Source organism: Diceros bicornis, chromosome 17 (genome assembly GCF_020826845.1).
Source record: "Diceros bicornis minor isolate mBicDic1 chromosome 17, mDicBic1.mat.cur, whole genome shotgun sequence".
NCBI lineage: Eukaryota > Metazoa > Chordata > Mammalia > Perissodactyla > Rhinocerotidae > Diceros > Diceros bicornis.
The window spans coordinates 50,564,704-50,584,310 of record NC_080756.1 but is presented as its reverse complement, the minus strand read 5'-3'; the positions used below and the strand labels follow the sequence as shown (position 1 = coordinate 50,584,310).

At 37.9% G+C, this 19,607-nt stretch overlaps 2 protein-coding genes across 6 annotated transcripts in view; both read right to left on the bottom strand.

Annotated features, from left to right (window-relative positions):
* The window catches only part of LOC131416326 (killer cell lectin-like receptor 2), a 229,024-nt gene that overhangs the window by 135,957 nt on the left and 73,460 nt on the right, over positions 1–19,607 (bottom strand). The window lies entirely within an intron of this gene.
* On the bottom strand, positions 11,740–15,898 carry LOC131416328 (killer cell lectin-like receptor subfamily G member 1). Its single transcript, XM_058558796.1, has 5 exons — positions 15,763–15,898; positions 14,422–14,573; positions 13,512–13,617; positions 12,398–12,474; positions 11,740–12,172 (listed from the first exon to the last, which is right to left on the bottom strand). The coding sequence occupies exons 1-5, from the start codon at positions 15,845–15,847 to the stop codon at positions 12,092–12,094; spliced, it is 501 nt and encodes a 166-aa protein (XP_058414779.1). The 5' UTR covers positions 15,848–15,898; the 3' UTR covers positions 11,740–12,091.

Sequence of the window (19,607 nt, the reverse complement as noted above, 5' to 3'; positions counted from 1 at the left end):
ATTAGGCAAGAAAAGGAATAAAAGGAATTCAAATAGTCAATGAAGAAGTGAAACTCTTGCTGTTTGCAGATGACATGATTTTAGATATAGAAAACCCTAAAGAATCCATTGAAAACTATTAGAAATAATCAATAACTATAGCACAGTTGCAGGGTACAAAATCGACTTACAAAAATCATTGCATTTCTATACTCTAATAATGAACTAACAGAAAGAGAACTCAAGAAGACAATCCTATTTACAATCACAACAACAACAAAAAATATGTCCAGGGGAAAATTTAACCAAGGAGGTGAAAGAGCTGTACAATGAAAACTATAAGACATTATTAAAAGAAATTGATGATGACGTAAAGAAATGGAAAGCTATCTCATGTACATGGATTGGAAGAATAAACATAGTTAAAATGTCCATGCTACCTAAAGCTATCTAAACATTCAACACAAGCCCAATCAAAATCCTAATGACATTCTTCATGAAAATAGAACAAAGAATTCTAAAATTCTTATGTGGCAACAAAAGACCCCCAAAAGCTAAAGCAATCCTGAAGAAAAAGAACAAAACTGGAGGCAACATAATCCCTACTTCAAAATATACTACAAAGCTATAATAATCGAAACAGGATGGTACTGGCACAAAAACAGATGCACAGGATAATGGAACAGAATTGAAAGCCCAGAAATAAAACCACACATCTGCAGACAGCTAATTTTTGACAAAGGAGCTAAGAACATACAATGGAGAAAGGAAAGTCTCTTCAAAAAATGGTGCTGGGAAAACTGGAAAGCCAAATGCAAAAGAATGAAAGTAGACCATTATCTTTGGCCATACATAAAAATTAACTCAAAATGGATCAAAGACTTGAGAGTTAGACCTAAAACTATAAAACTCCTAGGAGAAAAAATAGGCAGTACACTCTTTGACGTCAGTCTTAGAGGGAGCTTTTTGAATTCCATGTCTACTTGGACAAGGGAAACAAAAGAAAAAATAAACAAGTGGGACTTACTCAGACTAAAGAGCTTCTGCAAGACAAAGGTAACCAGGATCAAAATGAAAAGACAACCCACCAGCTGGGAGAAAATATTTGAAAATCATATATCTGACAAGGAGTTAATCTCCATAATACTTTAAGAACTCACATAACTGAACAACAAAAATCAAACATTTCTATTTCTAAAAATAGAAATACCATATGACCCAGTTATCCTACTACTGGGTATTTATACAAAGAACTTGAAATCAACAATCCAAAGAGAATTACGCACCCCTCTGTTCATTGCAGCATTCTTCACTTCAGCCAAGAAGTGGGAGCAACTGAAGTGTCCATCAACTAATGACTGGATAAAGAAGATGTGATATATATATATATATACATATATATATATATATACACAATGGAATACTACTCAGCCATAAAAAAAAGTCCCATTCGCAACAATATGGATGGACCTTGAGGGTGTTATGTCAAGCGAAATAAACCAGACAGAGAAGGACAAACATCGTATGATTTCACTCATATGTGGAAAATAAACTGACATACCAACAGAGAGAACAGTTTGGGGGTTACCAGAGAGGAAGGGGATTGGGGGATGGGCCCAAAGGGTGAAGGGGTGCATTTATATGGTGAGTGACAAATAATAATGTACAACTGAAATTTCACAATGTTATAAGCTATTATGATCTCAATAAGAAAAAAAAAATACAGGAAGATTGGCAACAGATGTTAGCTGTGGGCCAATCTTCCTCACAAACAAACAAAACAAAAGAAATAAATAAAATGTTAATCATTAGGAAAAGAAAAGAAGTAAGATGGCCTGAGTTTTACAATCTCGTAGAGGGAACACGTACGTTAATGGTAGTTTCCATTCATGATATTCAAATTTTTATTATATGGAGTGGAAAGTTCTCTTTCAATTCATTTTGTAAGAATAAAATAAAATATCAGTTACAGAATTATGTGAGGATTAATATTAATTAGATCTAGTTATTAAAGTAGGTTCATAGGAGCTCTTGGTAAGATGGTACTTTGAGAAGAACAATGAAATTGATAAATGTCTAACCAGAGTGAGCATGAAAAATAGAGAGAAAACATGACTTACCAAAACCAAGAATGAGGTTACATCACTAAAGATTCTACAGACATTAAAAGGAAAATAAGAGAACATTTCAAACAATTTTATACCGATAAATCCAACAACTTAGATGAAATGGGGCAAATCTTTAGAAGCCACAAACTTCCAAAGCTCATTCAAGAAAAATAGACAACCTGAATAAGCCCTATCTGTATTGAGGAAATTGATGTTTTAGTTAAAAACTCCACAGGAAAAAAAAAAAAAAACCCACAAAAGTCCAAGGCCAGACAGCTTCATCAGATAATTCTACTAAACATTAAACAAGAAATATTATCAATTCTATACAAATTCCTCCGGAAAATTTTGAAAGAAGAAAATGCTTCCCAACTAATTCTATGACTTCAGTGACACGAATATGGCTTCAGATTCATACCTATTACAGTGGCTACTATTGAAAAAACAGAAAATAGCAAGTGTTGGAAGGATGTGGAGCAACTGGAATCTGTGTACATTGTTGGTGGGGATGTACAATGGAGCAGCCACTCAAGCACCACATACATAACCTGAAAGCCTCTCTGTGAGCCCTGGAGGAGCCCCTACCCCTTACAGCCACAGGGCTGAGATTGCTGAAAATCTAATGCAGAATCTCATCCTGCTTCTAGTTGAATCGCAACACAAATTGAACTCTCAACTTCACAGTGTGTCTACTGTTAAAGTAAGGGCATTGATAGGGAGAGAATGAGATGCTGTTAATTTGAAATGGGGGCATGTAGGAAGACCCTGGTGAAGCTGGAGACCTTGAGTCCATAAATTCTGAAGAGTCTTCTTTGCCAGTGGAAGAGGCCTCCTCACTCACAGCACGAGTAGCCTCTCCAACTCTAGTGGCAGCTTCCCTACCCCCACTGATAGCAGCTTCTCCATCCCTGTCTGATGAGATCAACCCTGCATTGCCTGAGTAAACTGTGATGGCCTCCCCTGAAGCAGTAGCCATGGGAGACAATATTGTTTCTCCTCAGGACACTCCTCAATACACCTCTTTGCTTCTGCATGTATAACTAGATTCAAGTCCTAGCAGGTCCTTCAGGGTGTGACCTAGGATGAGATGAGCTACATTTGAAAAGAATACCAGAGTTTTCTAATTTATATACACAGAAATCCAGAAAACTTGTGTGAGAATGGATACTAAGAGTGTGGGATAATGGTGGAAGGAACATAAAGTTGGATGAGGCTGAATATATTAATGCAGGCTCACAAAGCAGAGATTCAGCATTTAACGTTGCAGCTTGGGGTGTTAGGAAGGACTCTAACAATTTGTTTGTTTGGTTGGTTGGCTGAAACATGAACCAAAAGGTGGCCCACAGTGAGCAAATTGGAAATGCCAGACCCACCTTGGTTTAATGAAGAGGAAGGAATTCAAAGGCTTAGGGAGATTGGAATGTTAGAGAGGATTTATCATTTAAGACATACTCAAGCACATGGGAAGGGTACAGAAGACATACCTTTCACTCCTACTGTGAGAAATAAATGTGTGAGGGGCGTCCCAGCCATCTTGAAGAGCTCTGTGGTAACTCTTCCATGTAGGCCAGAACTTACAGAGGGAACTGTAGTCACTGAATTGGAAAACCTAAATACATTGGGAATAATTGGATCCCAGGGTGCAAGGGCCAAGTTGTGGCCCTTAATTGCCAAATGAAAGGTGGGCACAGTTCCCATAATTGGCAGCAGATTCAAAGCAGCAGTCAGAATTGTCTTACTTGTGCAGATCTATGGCATTGGCTAGTTGATCACAGTGTTCGTAGAGGCGAAATAGATGAGAAACGTAATACATTCTTACTTGATCTGTATAAATAGAAAAGTTCCAGGTCAAGTGAACAAATGTCTAACCTGAATAATAAAAACAGAGAGTCATTCTCTCAGTCAAATCCCAGACTTGAGCCAGTTTATAGACCCAGACTCCCTGAAAGAAGAGGAGAACAGGTCTCCTTGAGGAAGGACCTTGGAACACTACCAAATATTTATACTGTTTATCTTTCTCCCAGCCTTCTCCAAAGATACCTATAACCTTTTACGAGGATAGTAAAGGTGCATTGGGGTAATGAAAATAAGCAGAACTTTTGGGGCCTACTAGACACTAGCTCTGAACTGACACTAATTCTAGGAGAACCAAAACATCACCATGGTCCAAAAGCCAGAACAGGGTCTTATGGAGGTCAGGTGATAAATCAAGTTTTAGCTCAGATCTGTCTCACTGTGAGCACAGTGGGTCCTTGAACCCATCCTGTGGTTATTTCTCCAGCTTCAGAATGCACAACTGAAAGAGATATACTCATCAAAGAATCACCATGTTGGTTTCCTGACCTATGGATTTAGGGCTATCATGGTGGAAAAGGCCAAGTGAAAGCCACTAAAACATTTTCTACATAGTGTTACCGAACCAGGTTCATTTTGCCCGCCGCCCAGAAAGCCAATCACCAAAACGACGAGATTGCAGAGAGAGACAGAGAGAGTTTAATCACAAGGCAGCCACGTGAGGAAATGGGAGAATGAGTCTCAAATCCTCTTCCCCGAAAATAGGGACTCAGGGATATTTATCTGGACGGGGCAAGGTGGTCTGAAATGTGGAGATAGATGACTGGAGATGAGAAGAGGTGAGGTGATGATCTGCACAAGCATCGTCAGTTTTCATGCTTCTTCATAGGACGCATGTTAACAAAATGGCAGTGTTGGCATGACCCAAGCGTGGAGTTTTTAGCCTCTTGACGTCAAAATGTAACTTACCGGACATCTGCTCCGGCCCAGTTGATGAGTGGGTGGTCTCCACTGGCCTGAAGTGGACACGGGGTTCTAATTCCTGAAAAACAGCTCAAACACCCATTACCATGGTGACCCAGGCTTCAAGGAGATGTTATCTATAGGAATCTAGTGGGAGTCAGATAGCATATTGCCTAAACAGCACAGTTAACAATGGGCAGGTAAATAGCTAAAAGCTATAGCCAGTAATTGCAAAAAAGAAAAAAACTTGAGTCTTTAGTCCCTAGCTACTTAATCATCAGTGGCCAACTTTTTGCCGGTTTCAATATGAAATAGTAAACCAAAGCAGTATTGCATTCCTGAAAGAACTGCAAAAATTAGTGCTGCCATTAAGGACTTGAAGTATACAGAGGTGGTGATTCCCACCACATCCTCATTCAATTTGCTTATTTGGATTGTGCAGAAGACTGATTAATCTTGGAGAATGATAAGAATTATTGTAAGCTTAACCAAGAGGTACCTCCAGTTGTAGCCTCTGTACCAGATATGATTTCATTGCTTGAGCAATGATCCACTTTTCTAAATACTATCCTCACCTAACTGTTGATAGGAATTAACAATTTTGGTGGAGTCATTAGGATTTTCCAGATATAAGATCATGTCATCAACATATAAAGACAATAATACTTCTTCCTTTCTGATTTTGATGTTTTTTATTTCTTTTTGTTGCCTGATTGATCTGGCTAGGACTACCGGTACTATGTTGAATAAGAGTGGTAAAAGTGGGTACCCTTGTCGTATTCTTAATCTTAGGAGAAAAACTTTCAAGCTTTCACCATTAAGAATGATGTTAGGTGGGGGCTTGTCATATATGGACTTTGTTACATTGTGATACATTCCTTCTATATCCAGTATATTGAGAGTTTTTATTATGAAAGGGTGTTGCATTTTGTAAAAATCTTTTTCTGGATCTATTATGATGAGCATGTGACTTTTATCTTTCATTCTATTGATATGATAGAACATATTTATTAAATTGTGTATGTTTAACCATCCTTGCATCTTGAGGATGACTTACATTGATCATGAGGTATAATCCGTTTAGGTGCTAATGAATTTGGTTATCTATATTTATTAGGGATATTGACCCATAGTTTTCTTGTAGTATCCTTGTCTGCCTTTGGTAACAGGATAATGCTGGTATTGTAAAATAAGTTTCAGAGTGTTCCTTCTCCTTCAATTTTTTGGAAGAGTTTGAGAAGGATTGGCATTAATTCTTTTTTAAATGTTTGGTAAAAATCACCAGTGAAATCATCCGGTCCTGGGTTTTTCTTTGTTGGGAGGTTTTTGATCACTGATTCAATCTTCTTACATGTTACTGGTCTGTTCAGATTTTCTATTTCTTCATGATTCAATCTTTATAAGTTGTGTGTTTCTAAAAACCTATCCATTTTTTTCTGGGTTGTCCAATTTGTTGACATATACTTCATAGTATAGTAGTGTTCATAGTAGTTCTTAGTAGTATCTTATGTGCTTCGTATTCCAATGCTATCAATTGCAATGTCTCCACTTTCATTTTTAATCTTATTTATTTGAGTCTTCTCTCTTTTTTCTTGGTTAGTCTAACTAGAAGTTTGCCAGTTCGTCTTACCAAAGTACCAGATCATGTTTTATTCATTTTTCTATTTTTTCCTGTTCTCTATTTCATCTATTTCTGCTCTAATCTTTAGGATTTCCTTCCTTTTCCTAACTTGTGGCTTAGTTTTTATTCTCTTGCTAGTTCCTTGAGGTTTAAAGTTAAATTGTTTACTTAAGAACTTTCTTTTTTCTTGATGTATGCATCTATCCCTACAAACTTCCCTCTTAGAATTGCTTTTGCTGCATCTCATAAGTTTTGATATGTTGTGTTTTCATTTTTGCTTGTCTCAAAATATTTTTTATTTCTCATTTGATTTATTTCCCTTTTGATTTTTAGTTCCATTTGTTGTTTAGCAGAGTGCTGTTTAATTTCCACATATCTGTGAATTTTTCAATTTTCCTTCTGCTATTGATTTCTACTTTCTTATCATTGTGGTCAGAAAAGGTACTTGCCGTGATTTCAATCTTTTTAAATTTGCTAAGACTTCTTTGTGGCCTGTCATATGATCTATTTTAGAAAATGTTCCATGTGCACTCAAGAGGTCTGCGTATTGTGATGTTGCTGGATGGAATGTTTTGTATGCATTTGTCATGTCCATTTGGTCAATAGTGTTGTCAAATCCACTCTTTGCTTATTAATTCTCTGTCTAGATGATCTATACATTGTTGAGAGTGGGGTATGAAAGAACTCAACTTTTGTTGTATTGCTGTTTATTTCTACTTTTGGTTCTGTTAGTATTTGCTTTATATATTTACATGGTCTAATGTTGGATGCAGAAATATTCATAATTGTTATAACTTCTTGATTAATTGACCCATTTATCATTATTTAATGACCTTCTTTGTTGGTTTTGACCATTTTTAGCCTAAAATCTATTTAGTCTGATAAAAATCTACCTATTTCTGATTTATTTTGGTTCTCATTTACTTGAAATAACTTTTTCCATCCCTTTACTTTTGGTGTATGTGTGTCTTTAAAGGTAAAGTGAGTCTTTTGTAGGCAGTATATCTTTGGGTTTTGTTTTTTTACCCATTCAACCATTTTATATCTTCTTATTGGAAAATTTAATCCATTTACATCTATAGCAATTATTGATAGGGAAGAATTTTGTTCATTGTTTTCTGACTGTTTTTTAGACCCTTTGTTACTAGCTTATTTGCTGTCTTTTCCGTGATTTGATAACCTTGTATAGTGATGTGCTTTGACTCCTTTATCATAATCTTTTGTGGATCTACTAAACATTTTTCCTTTGTAATTACCACTAGGCTTACATAAAATATCTTATATTTATAATATCCTATTTCAAGCTAATAACAGCTTAATTTTGATAGCATACAGAAACTTTAAGCTTTTACTTATCCCCCCTCACATTTTAGGTTATTGGTGTTACTTTTTATTATGTATCCATTAACAAATTATTATAGTTATAGTTATTTTTAATATGTTTGTTTTTTAACTTTTAAACTAGAGTTGTAAGTGAATTATGCACCATCATTATAGAATCCGACTTTGAATATACATTTACCTTTACCGGGGAGTTTTACACATACATTCATATGCTTTTGTAATGTTAATTAGCATCCTTTTATTTCATCTTCAAGAACTCCTTTTAGCATTTCTTATAAGGCGGGTCTAACGGTGAAGAACTCCTTCAGCTTGTTTTTATTCAAGAAAGTCTACCTGTCCTTCATTTCTGTAGGCCAGGTTTGCTCTGTATAGTACTCTCGGTGAACTGTTTTTTTCTTTCAATAATTTGAATATATCATCCCACTCTCCCGTGACCTGCAAATTTTCTGTTGAGAAATCTGCCTATGGGGGTTTCCTTGTATGTGATATGTTGTTCTTTCTTGCTTCTTTCAAAGTTCTCCTTATCTTTGACTTTTAACAATTTAACTATAATGTGTTTTGATGTAGCCCTTTCAAGTTCAACTTATTTGGGGTCCTTTGTGTCTCATGAATATTGATGTCCCTTTCTCTCACCAAGTTTCAGTAATTTTCAGATATTATTAGTTTACATATAGTTTCTGTCTCTTTCTCTTTCTCTTCTCCTGGGATTCTCATAATGCTTATACCATTTCTTTTGATGGTGTTTCGTAAGTGCCATAGGCTTTCTTCACTCTTTTCTCTTCTTGTTCCTCTGTTGGATAATTTCAAATGGGCTATATTCCAGTCCACTAATTCTTTTTTTTTTCTTGCTTGGTCAAGTGATGTTGAAAGTCTCTATTGAATTCTTCAGGTCAGTCACTGTATTCTTTAACTCTAGGATTTCTGTTAGTTTTTTTTTTTTTTTTTTAATGATTACTTCTTTGTTGAGCTTCTTATTTTTTTCATTCACTGTTTTCCTAATTTCATTTAGTTGTCTGTCTGTGGGTTATTGTAGATCAATAAATGTCTTTAAGAGGATTACTCTGAATTCTTTGTCAGATAGTTCATAGATCTCCATTTCTTTAGGGTCAGTTATTGGAGCCTTATTAGTTTCCTTTGGTGGTGTCATGTTTACCAGATTCTTCATGATCCATTATTCTTAGTATCTACACATTTGAGTAAGCCATCTCCTCTTCCAGATTTTACATGTTCACTTCAGCAGAAACAGTCCTTCATCATTCAGCTTAGCTTGAGGTTCTGGGCGGGTCAGCAGGTATAATCCTTGCGCGGATCGGGATTGCTATTGGGGTTTCTTTTGGGGTGAGGCTACTGCCTGAGATCTGAGGTTGGGGGGTGCCACTGGGTGGGAACACTTGGATAGGACTGCTGGCTTAGTTCCCTGCCCAGGCATGGCTGCATGATGGTCTCAGTGGTTGCACAGATTCTCTGACCAGACTTCTTAGTTGATGGGTATTGAGTGTTCTATTCAGTAGTTGGTTGTGTCTGCAAATTTGTCTCCCTGCCTGGGTGAAGCCTAAATTGAGCTCCATGGCTATTACAGCTCAATGGCTGAGTATTCAAGTCTGGCAGAGCTGCCCACCAAGCTCCTTGGCCAGAGAGGGCTACCAGCTCAGCTTTGCAGATAGGCAGAGCCACTGCTTGGGCTTTCTGCCTGGGTGCCATTGTAAGTGGGGCTATAGGATAGGCTATGCAGCTTTGTAGATGTTCTGATTAGGCTTCCTGGTCAGCGAGGGCAGGAGGCTATATTTAGGCCTACACAGGGTTTTGAATTTGCTTCCCAACACAGGCAGGGCCATAGAAGCGGTTCCATGCCAGTATGGCTCATTGGCTGGGGACTCAAATCAGGCACAACTGTTCACCAAGCTCCCTGGCCAGATAAGGACACCAGCTCAGCTTTGCGGATGAGCTCTGCTCTGGCACTGCTGCGACTTGGGTTGTGGGATGGGCTGTGCAGCCTCCTGAGTACTTTGGTTAGGCTTCCTAGTTCAGTGGGACGAAAGGCTATACTCAACAGTAGGAGGAGCCACCAACCCACTTCCCTGCCTAGGCAGGGCAGCAGATCAGGCCCCAAGACAGGCACAGCTAGTTGGCTGGAGGCCCGAAATGAGGCAGAACTTCACACTGATTGCCCTGGCCAGACTAAGGCCACCAGCTCAGCTCTACAGATGGGCATAGTTGCCAACTGTCGTCTGCTCAAATGCCAGTGTAAGCAGGCTGTAGAATGGGCTATACAGCTTCCCAGGTTCTCTGGTTAGGTTTCCAATTGGATGGGGCTGGGACTGTATTCAGCAGTAGGAGGGGCTATGAATTATCTTTCTCACCTGGGAGAGGCAGCAGAACAGGCTCCAAGGTCTGCACACCTTATTGTTTGGTGTCCCAAATCAGGCAGAACTGCACACTGAGTTCTCTGACAGATGGGGCCACCTGCTTGGTTCTTCAGCTGGGCAAAGCTGGTGGCTGGAATCTCTACTCAGGTGCCACTGTGAGGAGGAACATGGCCTGCCAAGATCCAAGTGCTGGTTTTTCTCAGCCCCACTCCCCTTCTCTGTCCCAATTTGATTTCCAGTGTCAAGCCCCACAGATTCCTCCCACAATCCCTGTGAGGTAAGCCCCAAGTGGTCCTCCTGGGAAGTGACCCACAATGCTGGGGGAGCTGGATGTCCACTTTGGGCTCTCTTTTACCCACTGGAGAAACTGTAGGCCCAGGAGGGCACTCACTGTGCAGTGCTGTGCTGGCCTGAGGGATGGGCGATGTGGTCAGAATGTAGCCACTCCTCTTACCCTTCTGATGGATCCCTGCTCAGTCTCTGTGATCCAGGGGCTGCTTCAGCCTCTCCTCCATGTTCTGGGATTTTCACAATGGTGTCTTGTCTATAGGTAGCTGCTAGTTGGTCTCCTTGTGAGGGGAACTCTGCTTTAAAATATTTGAATTCTATATACTAAATTTTTGGTTTGATACATTAGCTTTACAAGAGACAAGTGCTTCAATAAATTTAATATTAGTTAAAATCCAAGTAACTGAGTACTTATTTCAGTTCACAGAAACCCTCACCTATTCCAAAAATTAAAACTTCCCTAGAACAATAAAAAGGTAGAAGATTATTTTAAATACTGGGGATACAACGCCTCCCAAAGTGAGGCATGAATTCCAAGAGTCATAAAAGAAAATATTATCTCATATATATGACAATATACGATATATCTAATAAAAATCATGAAAAACTAAACCAATAAACAATAAATTTATACTTTGTAAAAACATAAAAAGACATATGGCATTTTCTGTAATCACTAAAAAAAGCAAGAAAATAAATAAACAGAAAAATCAGTAAATAAAGAAAACAGCCATTCACAGAAGAATGAGTGACTAATAAGCAAAAGAAAAGATGATTTATCTCTCAGATAATATTGAAAGTACCAGTTAAAACAACAATAAAAGAACAGTTGCGTCCATTGAAAAGTTTATAATATAGGGACCGGCCCAGTGGAATAGTGATTAAGTTCGTGCGCTCTGTTTCAGCAGCCCGGGGTTCGCAGGTTCAGATCCCGGGCCCAGACCTAAGCACCACTTATCAAGTCATGCTGTGGAAGCATCCCATATAAAGGAGAGGAAGGTGGGCATGGATGTTAGCCTGGGGCCAATCTTCCCCAGCAAAAAGAGGAGGATTGGCATTGGATGTTAGCTCAGGGCTAATATTCCTAACAAAAAGAAAATTGATAATACAAAATATTATTAAGGGTTTGAAAAACTAGGTGTGAGTGCTAGTTGACAGCATTTGTAGAAGGTAAATATTTCTTTATAATTCAGGATTTAAAAGATGCATACAATTTGACATAGCAGTTTCTCTTCTAGATTTCTACTTTATAGAAATATTTAGACACATTCAGAGATATATACATAACAAAGGTTCATGCATTATTTGTAGCAAATGCTAGAAAAAAATGTCTGGAAAGATACAAACCAAATTAACAGTGTACACTGGAGAGGCAAAGAAATTAGGAGAAGGGAATGTAGAGTCAGTTTTTGTTCTATGTACTTCTTTATTCTTTTTATTTTTATTTTTAACTATTAATTTTTATATTAATTGTGAAAATTTTTGAAACCTAAAAGTGATTAAACAGAAGTTACAGAAATGAGACTCATTCTATCTGAAGGTACTCATATACTTCCCAGAAAAAGGAAAATGTATGTAAACAGCCAAGTCATAGTCCATCTTGATTTCAGACGGTGTATTTCCAAACATCAATTCAAAAACAACTCAAAAGTATTGGTCATTTCTTCACAAAGTATATAACGGATACAATATGTGGCAAGGAAATTCAGCTAAAATAGAGGAAAAAGGAATATCATTAATCGTTTCTGAATTATAATATTTATTTTCTATCAAAATAAATGCAACTTGAAATCAAGTCAAAGAAGCTGGTTATCAACCCACTTCCCATGCAGATGAAACTCTAATACTCAAAATATCTACAACAAATTACAAGTTCCCTTAGACATGCAATTAACCTCACAAATAAAGCAACGTCAAGAACACAGAGCACTTACCTGCATGCATGAGGAGGGACTATGTCCACCTTGCTTTCCATTATATATCCATCCACTACACAGAACCTGGTACATGGCTGATGAAGGATTAAATCAATGAATGCATGAATGAATAAATGACTGATCTAATTGTCTAATAAATTATTGAATAGGATCTAACCAGATGAAGAGTGGAGTTACAGGTATTCCAGATAAACAGTATAGCATATGCAAATATGAGGATATATAAAACAGCATATTACATGTGAGAAACTGATAATTTGGAACAAAATACAGCAAAGAGTGAAGTACTCTGCCATTAATAGTTGTTAGGACTTTGTTAGTTTATGTAGCATCTGTAAAAAAACATTCATCTGATCTCCAACATTATTTATAGTTCTAAACTTCTATAATTCCGCAGACCATAGAGAAATATATCATGAAAAAATGGAAAAAAATATTACACTGAGCCCAATCCAAGTCATTTTCAAACTGTTTCTTGTTAGTCTGTACTTGTTTGTGATATGGACTGTTCTTTGCTAGATAGTAAAGACTATCTACATAGATAGTGAAAATAAATACAGCATAACACTGTATAACTATCTGATTTAGATCATGGGACTAGTCACTGAAACTCCAAATTTGTAGCTACCTTCTCTCTATATATTTCCAAATCTAGAAAAGTTTATTACTATCCATATTGATAAATTTTGAAAATTTTGTTAAACAACCCCCAAGTATTATGTGTTGTGTGCTGTGGGTGAACAAGAAATGAGAGTCGCTAAATTCTAGATTGGACATGAAATGGTAAAAGGGAAACAAGTGATTTAGGATCATAGAGGAGGAATGAAGTCCAAAATAGGAGATCAAGAATGGCTTCAAAGAGAACATAAATTTTAACTGGAGCACTAAGGGAAAAGCATAGCTGGTTGAGGAAACCACAGGAATACAAGTGTAGAAGCAGGGAAGTCTGCAGTGTGTTTCTAATGCCCAGGATGTTTTATGAAACTATAACTAATCTGTTAGAGTTGCTGTTGAGGTAAGAAAACCTCGCTTTGTGAAACTTGTCTGAGTAACTCATTTCCATAGTTAATAACAAATAAACTGAGATCTCAAGTGTGTCTTGAATACTCACAAATTATAATGCATCCAGGAGCCATCTTCCCACCTCCAGGGGCTGACATCCCATTTGGAGATAATCCAATCCAGTGAAAAAAGGACACTAAAGGTTGAATAAATTTCTGTGAAGAGAGAACTACTCATGTGATTCAGTCCTTCTGTCTCTTTTTTATTTTTATTTTTTTGAGGAAGATTGGCCCTGAGCTAACATCTGTTGCCAGTCTTCCTCCTTTTTTCCTTTTTTCTACATAAAGCCCTCACAGATAGTTGTACGTCATAACTGTACATCCTTCTAGTTGATCTATATGGGACGCCACCTCAGCTTGGCTTGCTGAGGAGTGTGTAGGTCCGTGCCTAGGATCCGAACCGCCGAACCCCTGGTGGTTGAGGCAGAGTACATGAACCCAACCGCTACACCATCAGGTCGGCCCTGCCTTCTGTCTCTTTTTAACAATACAACCATGAAAATAGTGTGAACACAAAGGATGATAATATTTTTTAAACTCTTTTTATATTTCTATTAGGATTGATTATCATTGCCTAATCATTCTCTATATGCCACAAGTATTCACACACTAAAAGATCCATTATTATCAAAGAACCTCAAAACATAAGATGAAAACAGGACAACTCCCAAGATAGCTTCATGAGAGATGCCCTTTTGTTCAGAAACCTCAGTTTGCTTCCTAGAGCAGACAGAGCATCACCAGAGCTTAAAGCTTTATCCCTAAACAAAAATATAACTCAGGTACTGTAATTCTCAAGAACAAAGGAGCCCTTTTATTTCCCATAAATCATTCCATTTGACTTGCAATGATAACTCATCGTCATTTAACAAACATATTGTTTTCAGCTGTTTTTAAAATCCAATTTTTCTCCTTAGATACAAAATATATGGAAAAAATTACAATTTCAAAGCTCTTTACCTGTTTATCCTTATCCTCTGTCTTCAAAAGATGGGAGCCCAGGCTGACGCAGAATTTATGACTCTTTTCAAAGTTTTTATCTCTGTCAGAAAAATAGTAGCATTTCTCTCCAGAGCACGATAATTTGGTTTTGTATGGCTCTCTGTACTTTTCTTTAAAAAAATAAAAGTTAGTTTGATTCTCTTTGGAAAGTTTCTGCTCTTGGAAGCTGTGATCCAGACACACTTCCCTGTCTTGCAGTGTTATTGCACTCCATAAAATCTGAGGACATCATTGCTGCCTCAGGAGGCAAAAATAACATATTTGTTGTTCAGAGGGAAACAGTAGTTTTCTTTTTCTGCAAAGCTTTCTCCAATGCCATGGGCACCACGAAATGAGTGCAAAAGAAGGAAATATTCAAGAGTTTACAAACTGCATTGTTTTCATCATTTATTTTTTGTACCTATACTAAGAACCCTTTTCCTCCATGACTTTTCTAGCTTCATAAAAGAACAGTTATTATTTGTTTAAAGAAAGAAAACATTCCATTTCTCCCTTCTCCTACTCATCAAATTTTGCTATCTGAAAAATGTAAAAACAAAAAATATACTTTACTAAAAAGTCATCCTCAAAGTTATTTTCACAGAAGGCAAAACCAAGGTAACCGAATTATACTATAGCAGGAAAAATTTAAGGCAACTGGTAGTGATGTGCAATATGTACAGAAGGTGAAAGGCCTACCACAGTGTTTATTCAAAATGAGTAAATGCATACAGATATAAGTACTATTGAATTGGCTGTTTCAGTTGATGACTTAAGGAAACTTTAGGGAAATTCCCTGATTTTCATTCTGTTCATGACTTTGAGAGACAAGATGGAATTGCCTGCAAGGTGAATTTCACCTATATGAGCAGGTCAGGAGTTGGGATTTGTTTTAAAGAAGTTTAGTTAGCAAAACTATACATACAATGGTAGGATCAATGGACAATATTGTCCTATAGCCAAATATGAAACTATGAAACAATTATAGTATACCATATGCATACTATAAAGTAAATGCACTAAAAAAATCCCTCTCCTGATTGATATGGCTCTGAAAAAAGTTTAAAAACTATTTCATTTCCCCTATTATTTGCAAAGTCAATTAGCTGATGGGCCAATGAACAGAAACTACTAAACTTTGATTATCCCCAATTTAAAGATGTCAGCAGCCCATGTGGTAAGAAATTGAAATCCCCTAGAAAAATATTTCTACCATACTTAATTTTTGTAGATCATTAGTTGAATAACAAAATGGAGGTTGCCCGGCAATAACTTGTTACACCAATTTTTAATTACTAATGCTCATACTTTACTACATACCTGAATTTAACTCATCCTTTGAAAAGTGTCTATTTTTCATGTGAATCATGGAGTTCCCATATTCCTGCATGTCATTATCCAACATATTCTGATATTTACAAGAAGTTTGAAAGTCTCAAATTCATCAGAACAAGATGAGATAATACGTAAAATATAATCTTGTTAAACAAAGATTTCCTTTTCATTTTCAAAACGAAGAAAATACATGTATAATATTAAATCAGAAAAAAAATCAAATATTTTCTCCCATAATTTCCATCTTGTTTCTCATATTTTAGGAATTATATGAGAGCATGACATCATCAAAATGGTGATGTAAGTCATTCTCAACTTCAGTCCTCTTCATAAGACCACCCAGCAAATATCCATAGACAAAGCACCACTGTGAAAAATCCCAGAAACCGGGAGTGAGTCTGAAGTACCCATGTGAACCACAGAGACTGAGAAGCACTGCATTAGAGGAGCAAGAGGAACAGACATTCTGACTGCATTGCCCCTCCCCCATGCCAGCACAGTGCCTCACCGAGAGGGTCCCTTGGGCTTATGGTTTCTCCAGTGGGTAAAAGAGAGCTGAAGGTAGACGTCCACTTTCAACACGAAGAAGCACTTAGAGGACTTCCCAGGACGCCCATTTGGGTCTCAACTCACGGGATCATTGGGGAAGTCGGTGCAGCTTGACTATAATCAGTGCTCAGACATTGGTGGATCATATACTTACCTACAGCAGTGTCCCAGTGACGCTGCCCATCTACAAAGCCAGGTCAGTGGCCCCATCTGGCCAGGGAGCACAATGGACAGTTCTTCCTGGTTCAGGTCACCAGTCAGCGAGCCATGCTGACCATGGAGCCTGTTCTATGGCCCTTCCCAGACAGGGAAGCTAATTCAAAGGCCCACCTACTGCTGAATACCAGAGCAGAAAGCCTATTTAGAGAACTTGGGAAGCTGAGTAGCCCATCCTACAGTCATGCTTGCAGCAGCATCCAAGTAGAAAGCCCAGCCAGTGGTTCTGCCCATCTACAGAGCTGAGCTAGTGGCCCTGTCTGTCCAGGGAGCTCAAGGGGCAGTTCTGCCTAGTTCAGATCACCAGCCAGCAAGCCATACTGGCTATGGAGCCCATTTTATAGCCCTGCCTTGGCAAGAAATCAAATTGGCAGCCCCACACAGCTGCAGAGGATAGCCTCTAGTCCTGCTCTACCAGGAAGCCAGACTAGAGAATTGAGGAGGCTGTAGAGCCCATCCTACAGCAACACTTGGGCAGAGAATTAAGCCAGCAACCTTGTTCAACTGTTAATTAAAGCCTCTGGCTCTACGTAAAGAGGGATCCTAACAGTGACTCTGGATAGCCTCAGGACACAGTCTATGGTACCACCCATCCATGGACCTCAGCCTACAGCCCTACCCCACATCACAACCCAGCCTATGGCCTTGCCTGATAGCTGAACACAACTGTGGCCTCACCCAAGCAAGGAGTCAAGCCAGTGACCCTGTCCAATTATGGAGCACTGCCTGTGGCCCAACCTGATGAAAGAACTTGGACAGAACCCTGCCTGACTGTGGCACACGGTTTCTAGCTGTATGCAACTGCAGGACACAAAGGAGTCCCTTCCCAACAAAAGAGGCTGGCCAGTGACTTTACACAACAGCAGAGCACAGCCTGTGGCATTGCCCAACTTCAGGTCACAGACTGCAGCCCCAACTGATTGCAGAACAAACCTGAAGCTTTGTCTGACCAAAAAGCTCGCTCTGAGCCCTAGCCTAAATGCAGAGTCGAGCCAGAAATACCATCCATTGAAGGACTTCAGCCTGAATCTCACCCAACCATGAATGATTGCAGAGCCAAGCCCATAGCCTAACCCACCTGAGAAGTCCAACCAGTGGTATCACCCTGCCAGGGAACACAGCCAGCAACCTTGCCTGACAAAGGTACAGCCCAGCCAGAGGCCCCATGAGACTATGGAGCATAGCCAGGAACTCCGCCCAATGAGGAAGCACATCCTATGGCCCTACTTGAATGTGGAGCCACACAGCAGGCCTATACAACCACATTTCCTGGCCAGCAGAACCACTCCTTATTTCAGTGAACAGCTAGTGGCCTCACCCAGATAAAGACCCCACCCAAATAGAGACCTCAACATCAAGGCCCACCTGCTGAAGGATAATATGAGCAGACTGTCAACAACCCCAAGCTGAGCTGACTGATAAAGGGCTGTCCCTGCCAAGCAAATCTGTAAAGCCTAGAAGAGAAGATCACTTACTCAAATGTGCAAAACCAAGAAAAGGAATCAAGGATCACAAAGAGTCAGGTAAACATGATACTACCAAAGGAAACTAATAAAGCTCCAATGACTGACCTTAAAGAAATGGAAATCTATGAACTATCTGATAAAGAATTCAGAATAATCCTCTTAAAGAAGTTTAATGATCTACAATAACACACAGAAAGACAACTACACAAAATTAGGAAAACATTACATGAAAAAACCAAGAAGTTCAAAAAAGAAAGGAGCCATTAAAAAAAAAAACAACTCAAATAGAAATCTTAGAGTTTAAGAATACAATGACTGTCCTGGAGAAATGAATTGAGAGCTTCAATGGCACTTGATCAAACCAAAAAAAAACAGAGAGAGAGAGAGAATTAGTGAATTAGAAGATAGGTCACTTGAAATTATACATTCAGAGGAGCAAAAGGAAAAAAAGAATGAAAGAGAAAAGAAAGCCAAAGGGACTTATGGGACATCATCAATAGAAATAATACACGCTTTAGGGAATCCCAGAAGGGGAAGAGAAAAAGAAAGTGACAAGAAGTATATTTAAAGCAATAATTGCTGTAAACTCCTCAAACATGGTGAGAGAAATGGTGATCTAGATTCATGAGGCATGAAGGACCTAAAATTGATTGAATCTGAAAAGGGCTACAATGAGGTACATTAGAATTAAATTGTCAAGAGATGAAGACAAAGAAAGAATTTTGAAAGCATTAAGAGAAAAATGACTTTACACATACAGAAAAACTCCATAAGACAATAGATGGTTTTCTCAAAAGAAACTTCGCAGAGCAGGAGAGATTGGAACAATATTCAAAATATTGAAAGAAAAACTCAACCAAGAATACTATACCTGACAAAGCTACCCTTCAGAAATGAAGGAGAAACAAAGACTTTCCTGAACAAATAAAAGCTAAAGGAGATCTTCACAACTTGACTTGCCTTATAAGAAATGTTAAAGGCAGTTCTCTGAGAGGAAATAAATGATGCAAAAACATGATGTTATGTGTAAAACTCAGTAGAAATGGTAAATATATAGTTAAAGTCAGATTCCCTGATATTGTAAGAGTAGTGCATAATTTATTTACAACTCTAGTTTAAAAGTTAAAAAACAAATATATTAAATAACCATAACTAAAATAATTCATTGATGGATAAACAATGTAAAAAAGATGTAAATTGTGACATGTATTACCTAAAATGTGAGGTGGGAATTAAAAGTGTGAAGCTTATGTATGCTACTGAAGTTAAGTTCTTATCAGTTTAAAACATGATGTTATAAATATAAGATGTTTTATGTAGGCCTCATAGTAAACAAAAAGGAAAACTCTGTAGTAGATACACAAAAGATTATAAGAAGTGAGGCAAAGTATACCACTACAAACAGTCATGAAATCAGAAAGGAAGACAGCAAGAGAGGAAGCAAAAACCATAGGACCCATAAAACAGTCAGAATACAATTAACAGAATTACAATTAACAAACTGTAAATAGTTTCTTTTTAACTAACAATTGTTACTTTAAACATAAATATTTTAAATTCTCTAAGCAAAAGACATAGAACAGTTGAATGGATAAAAAT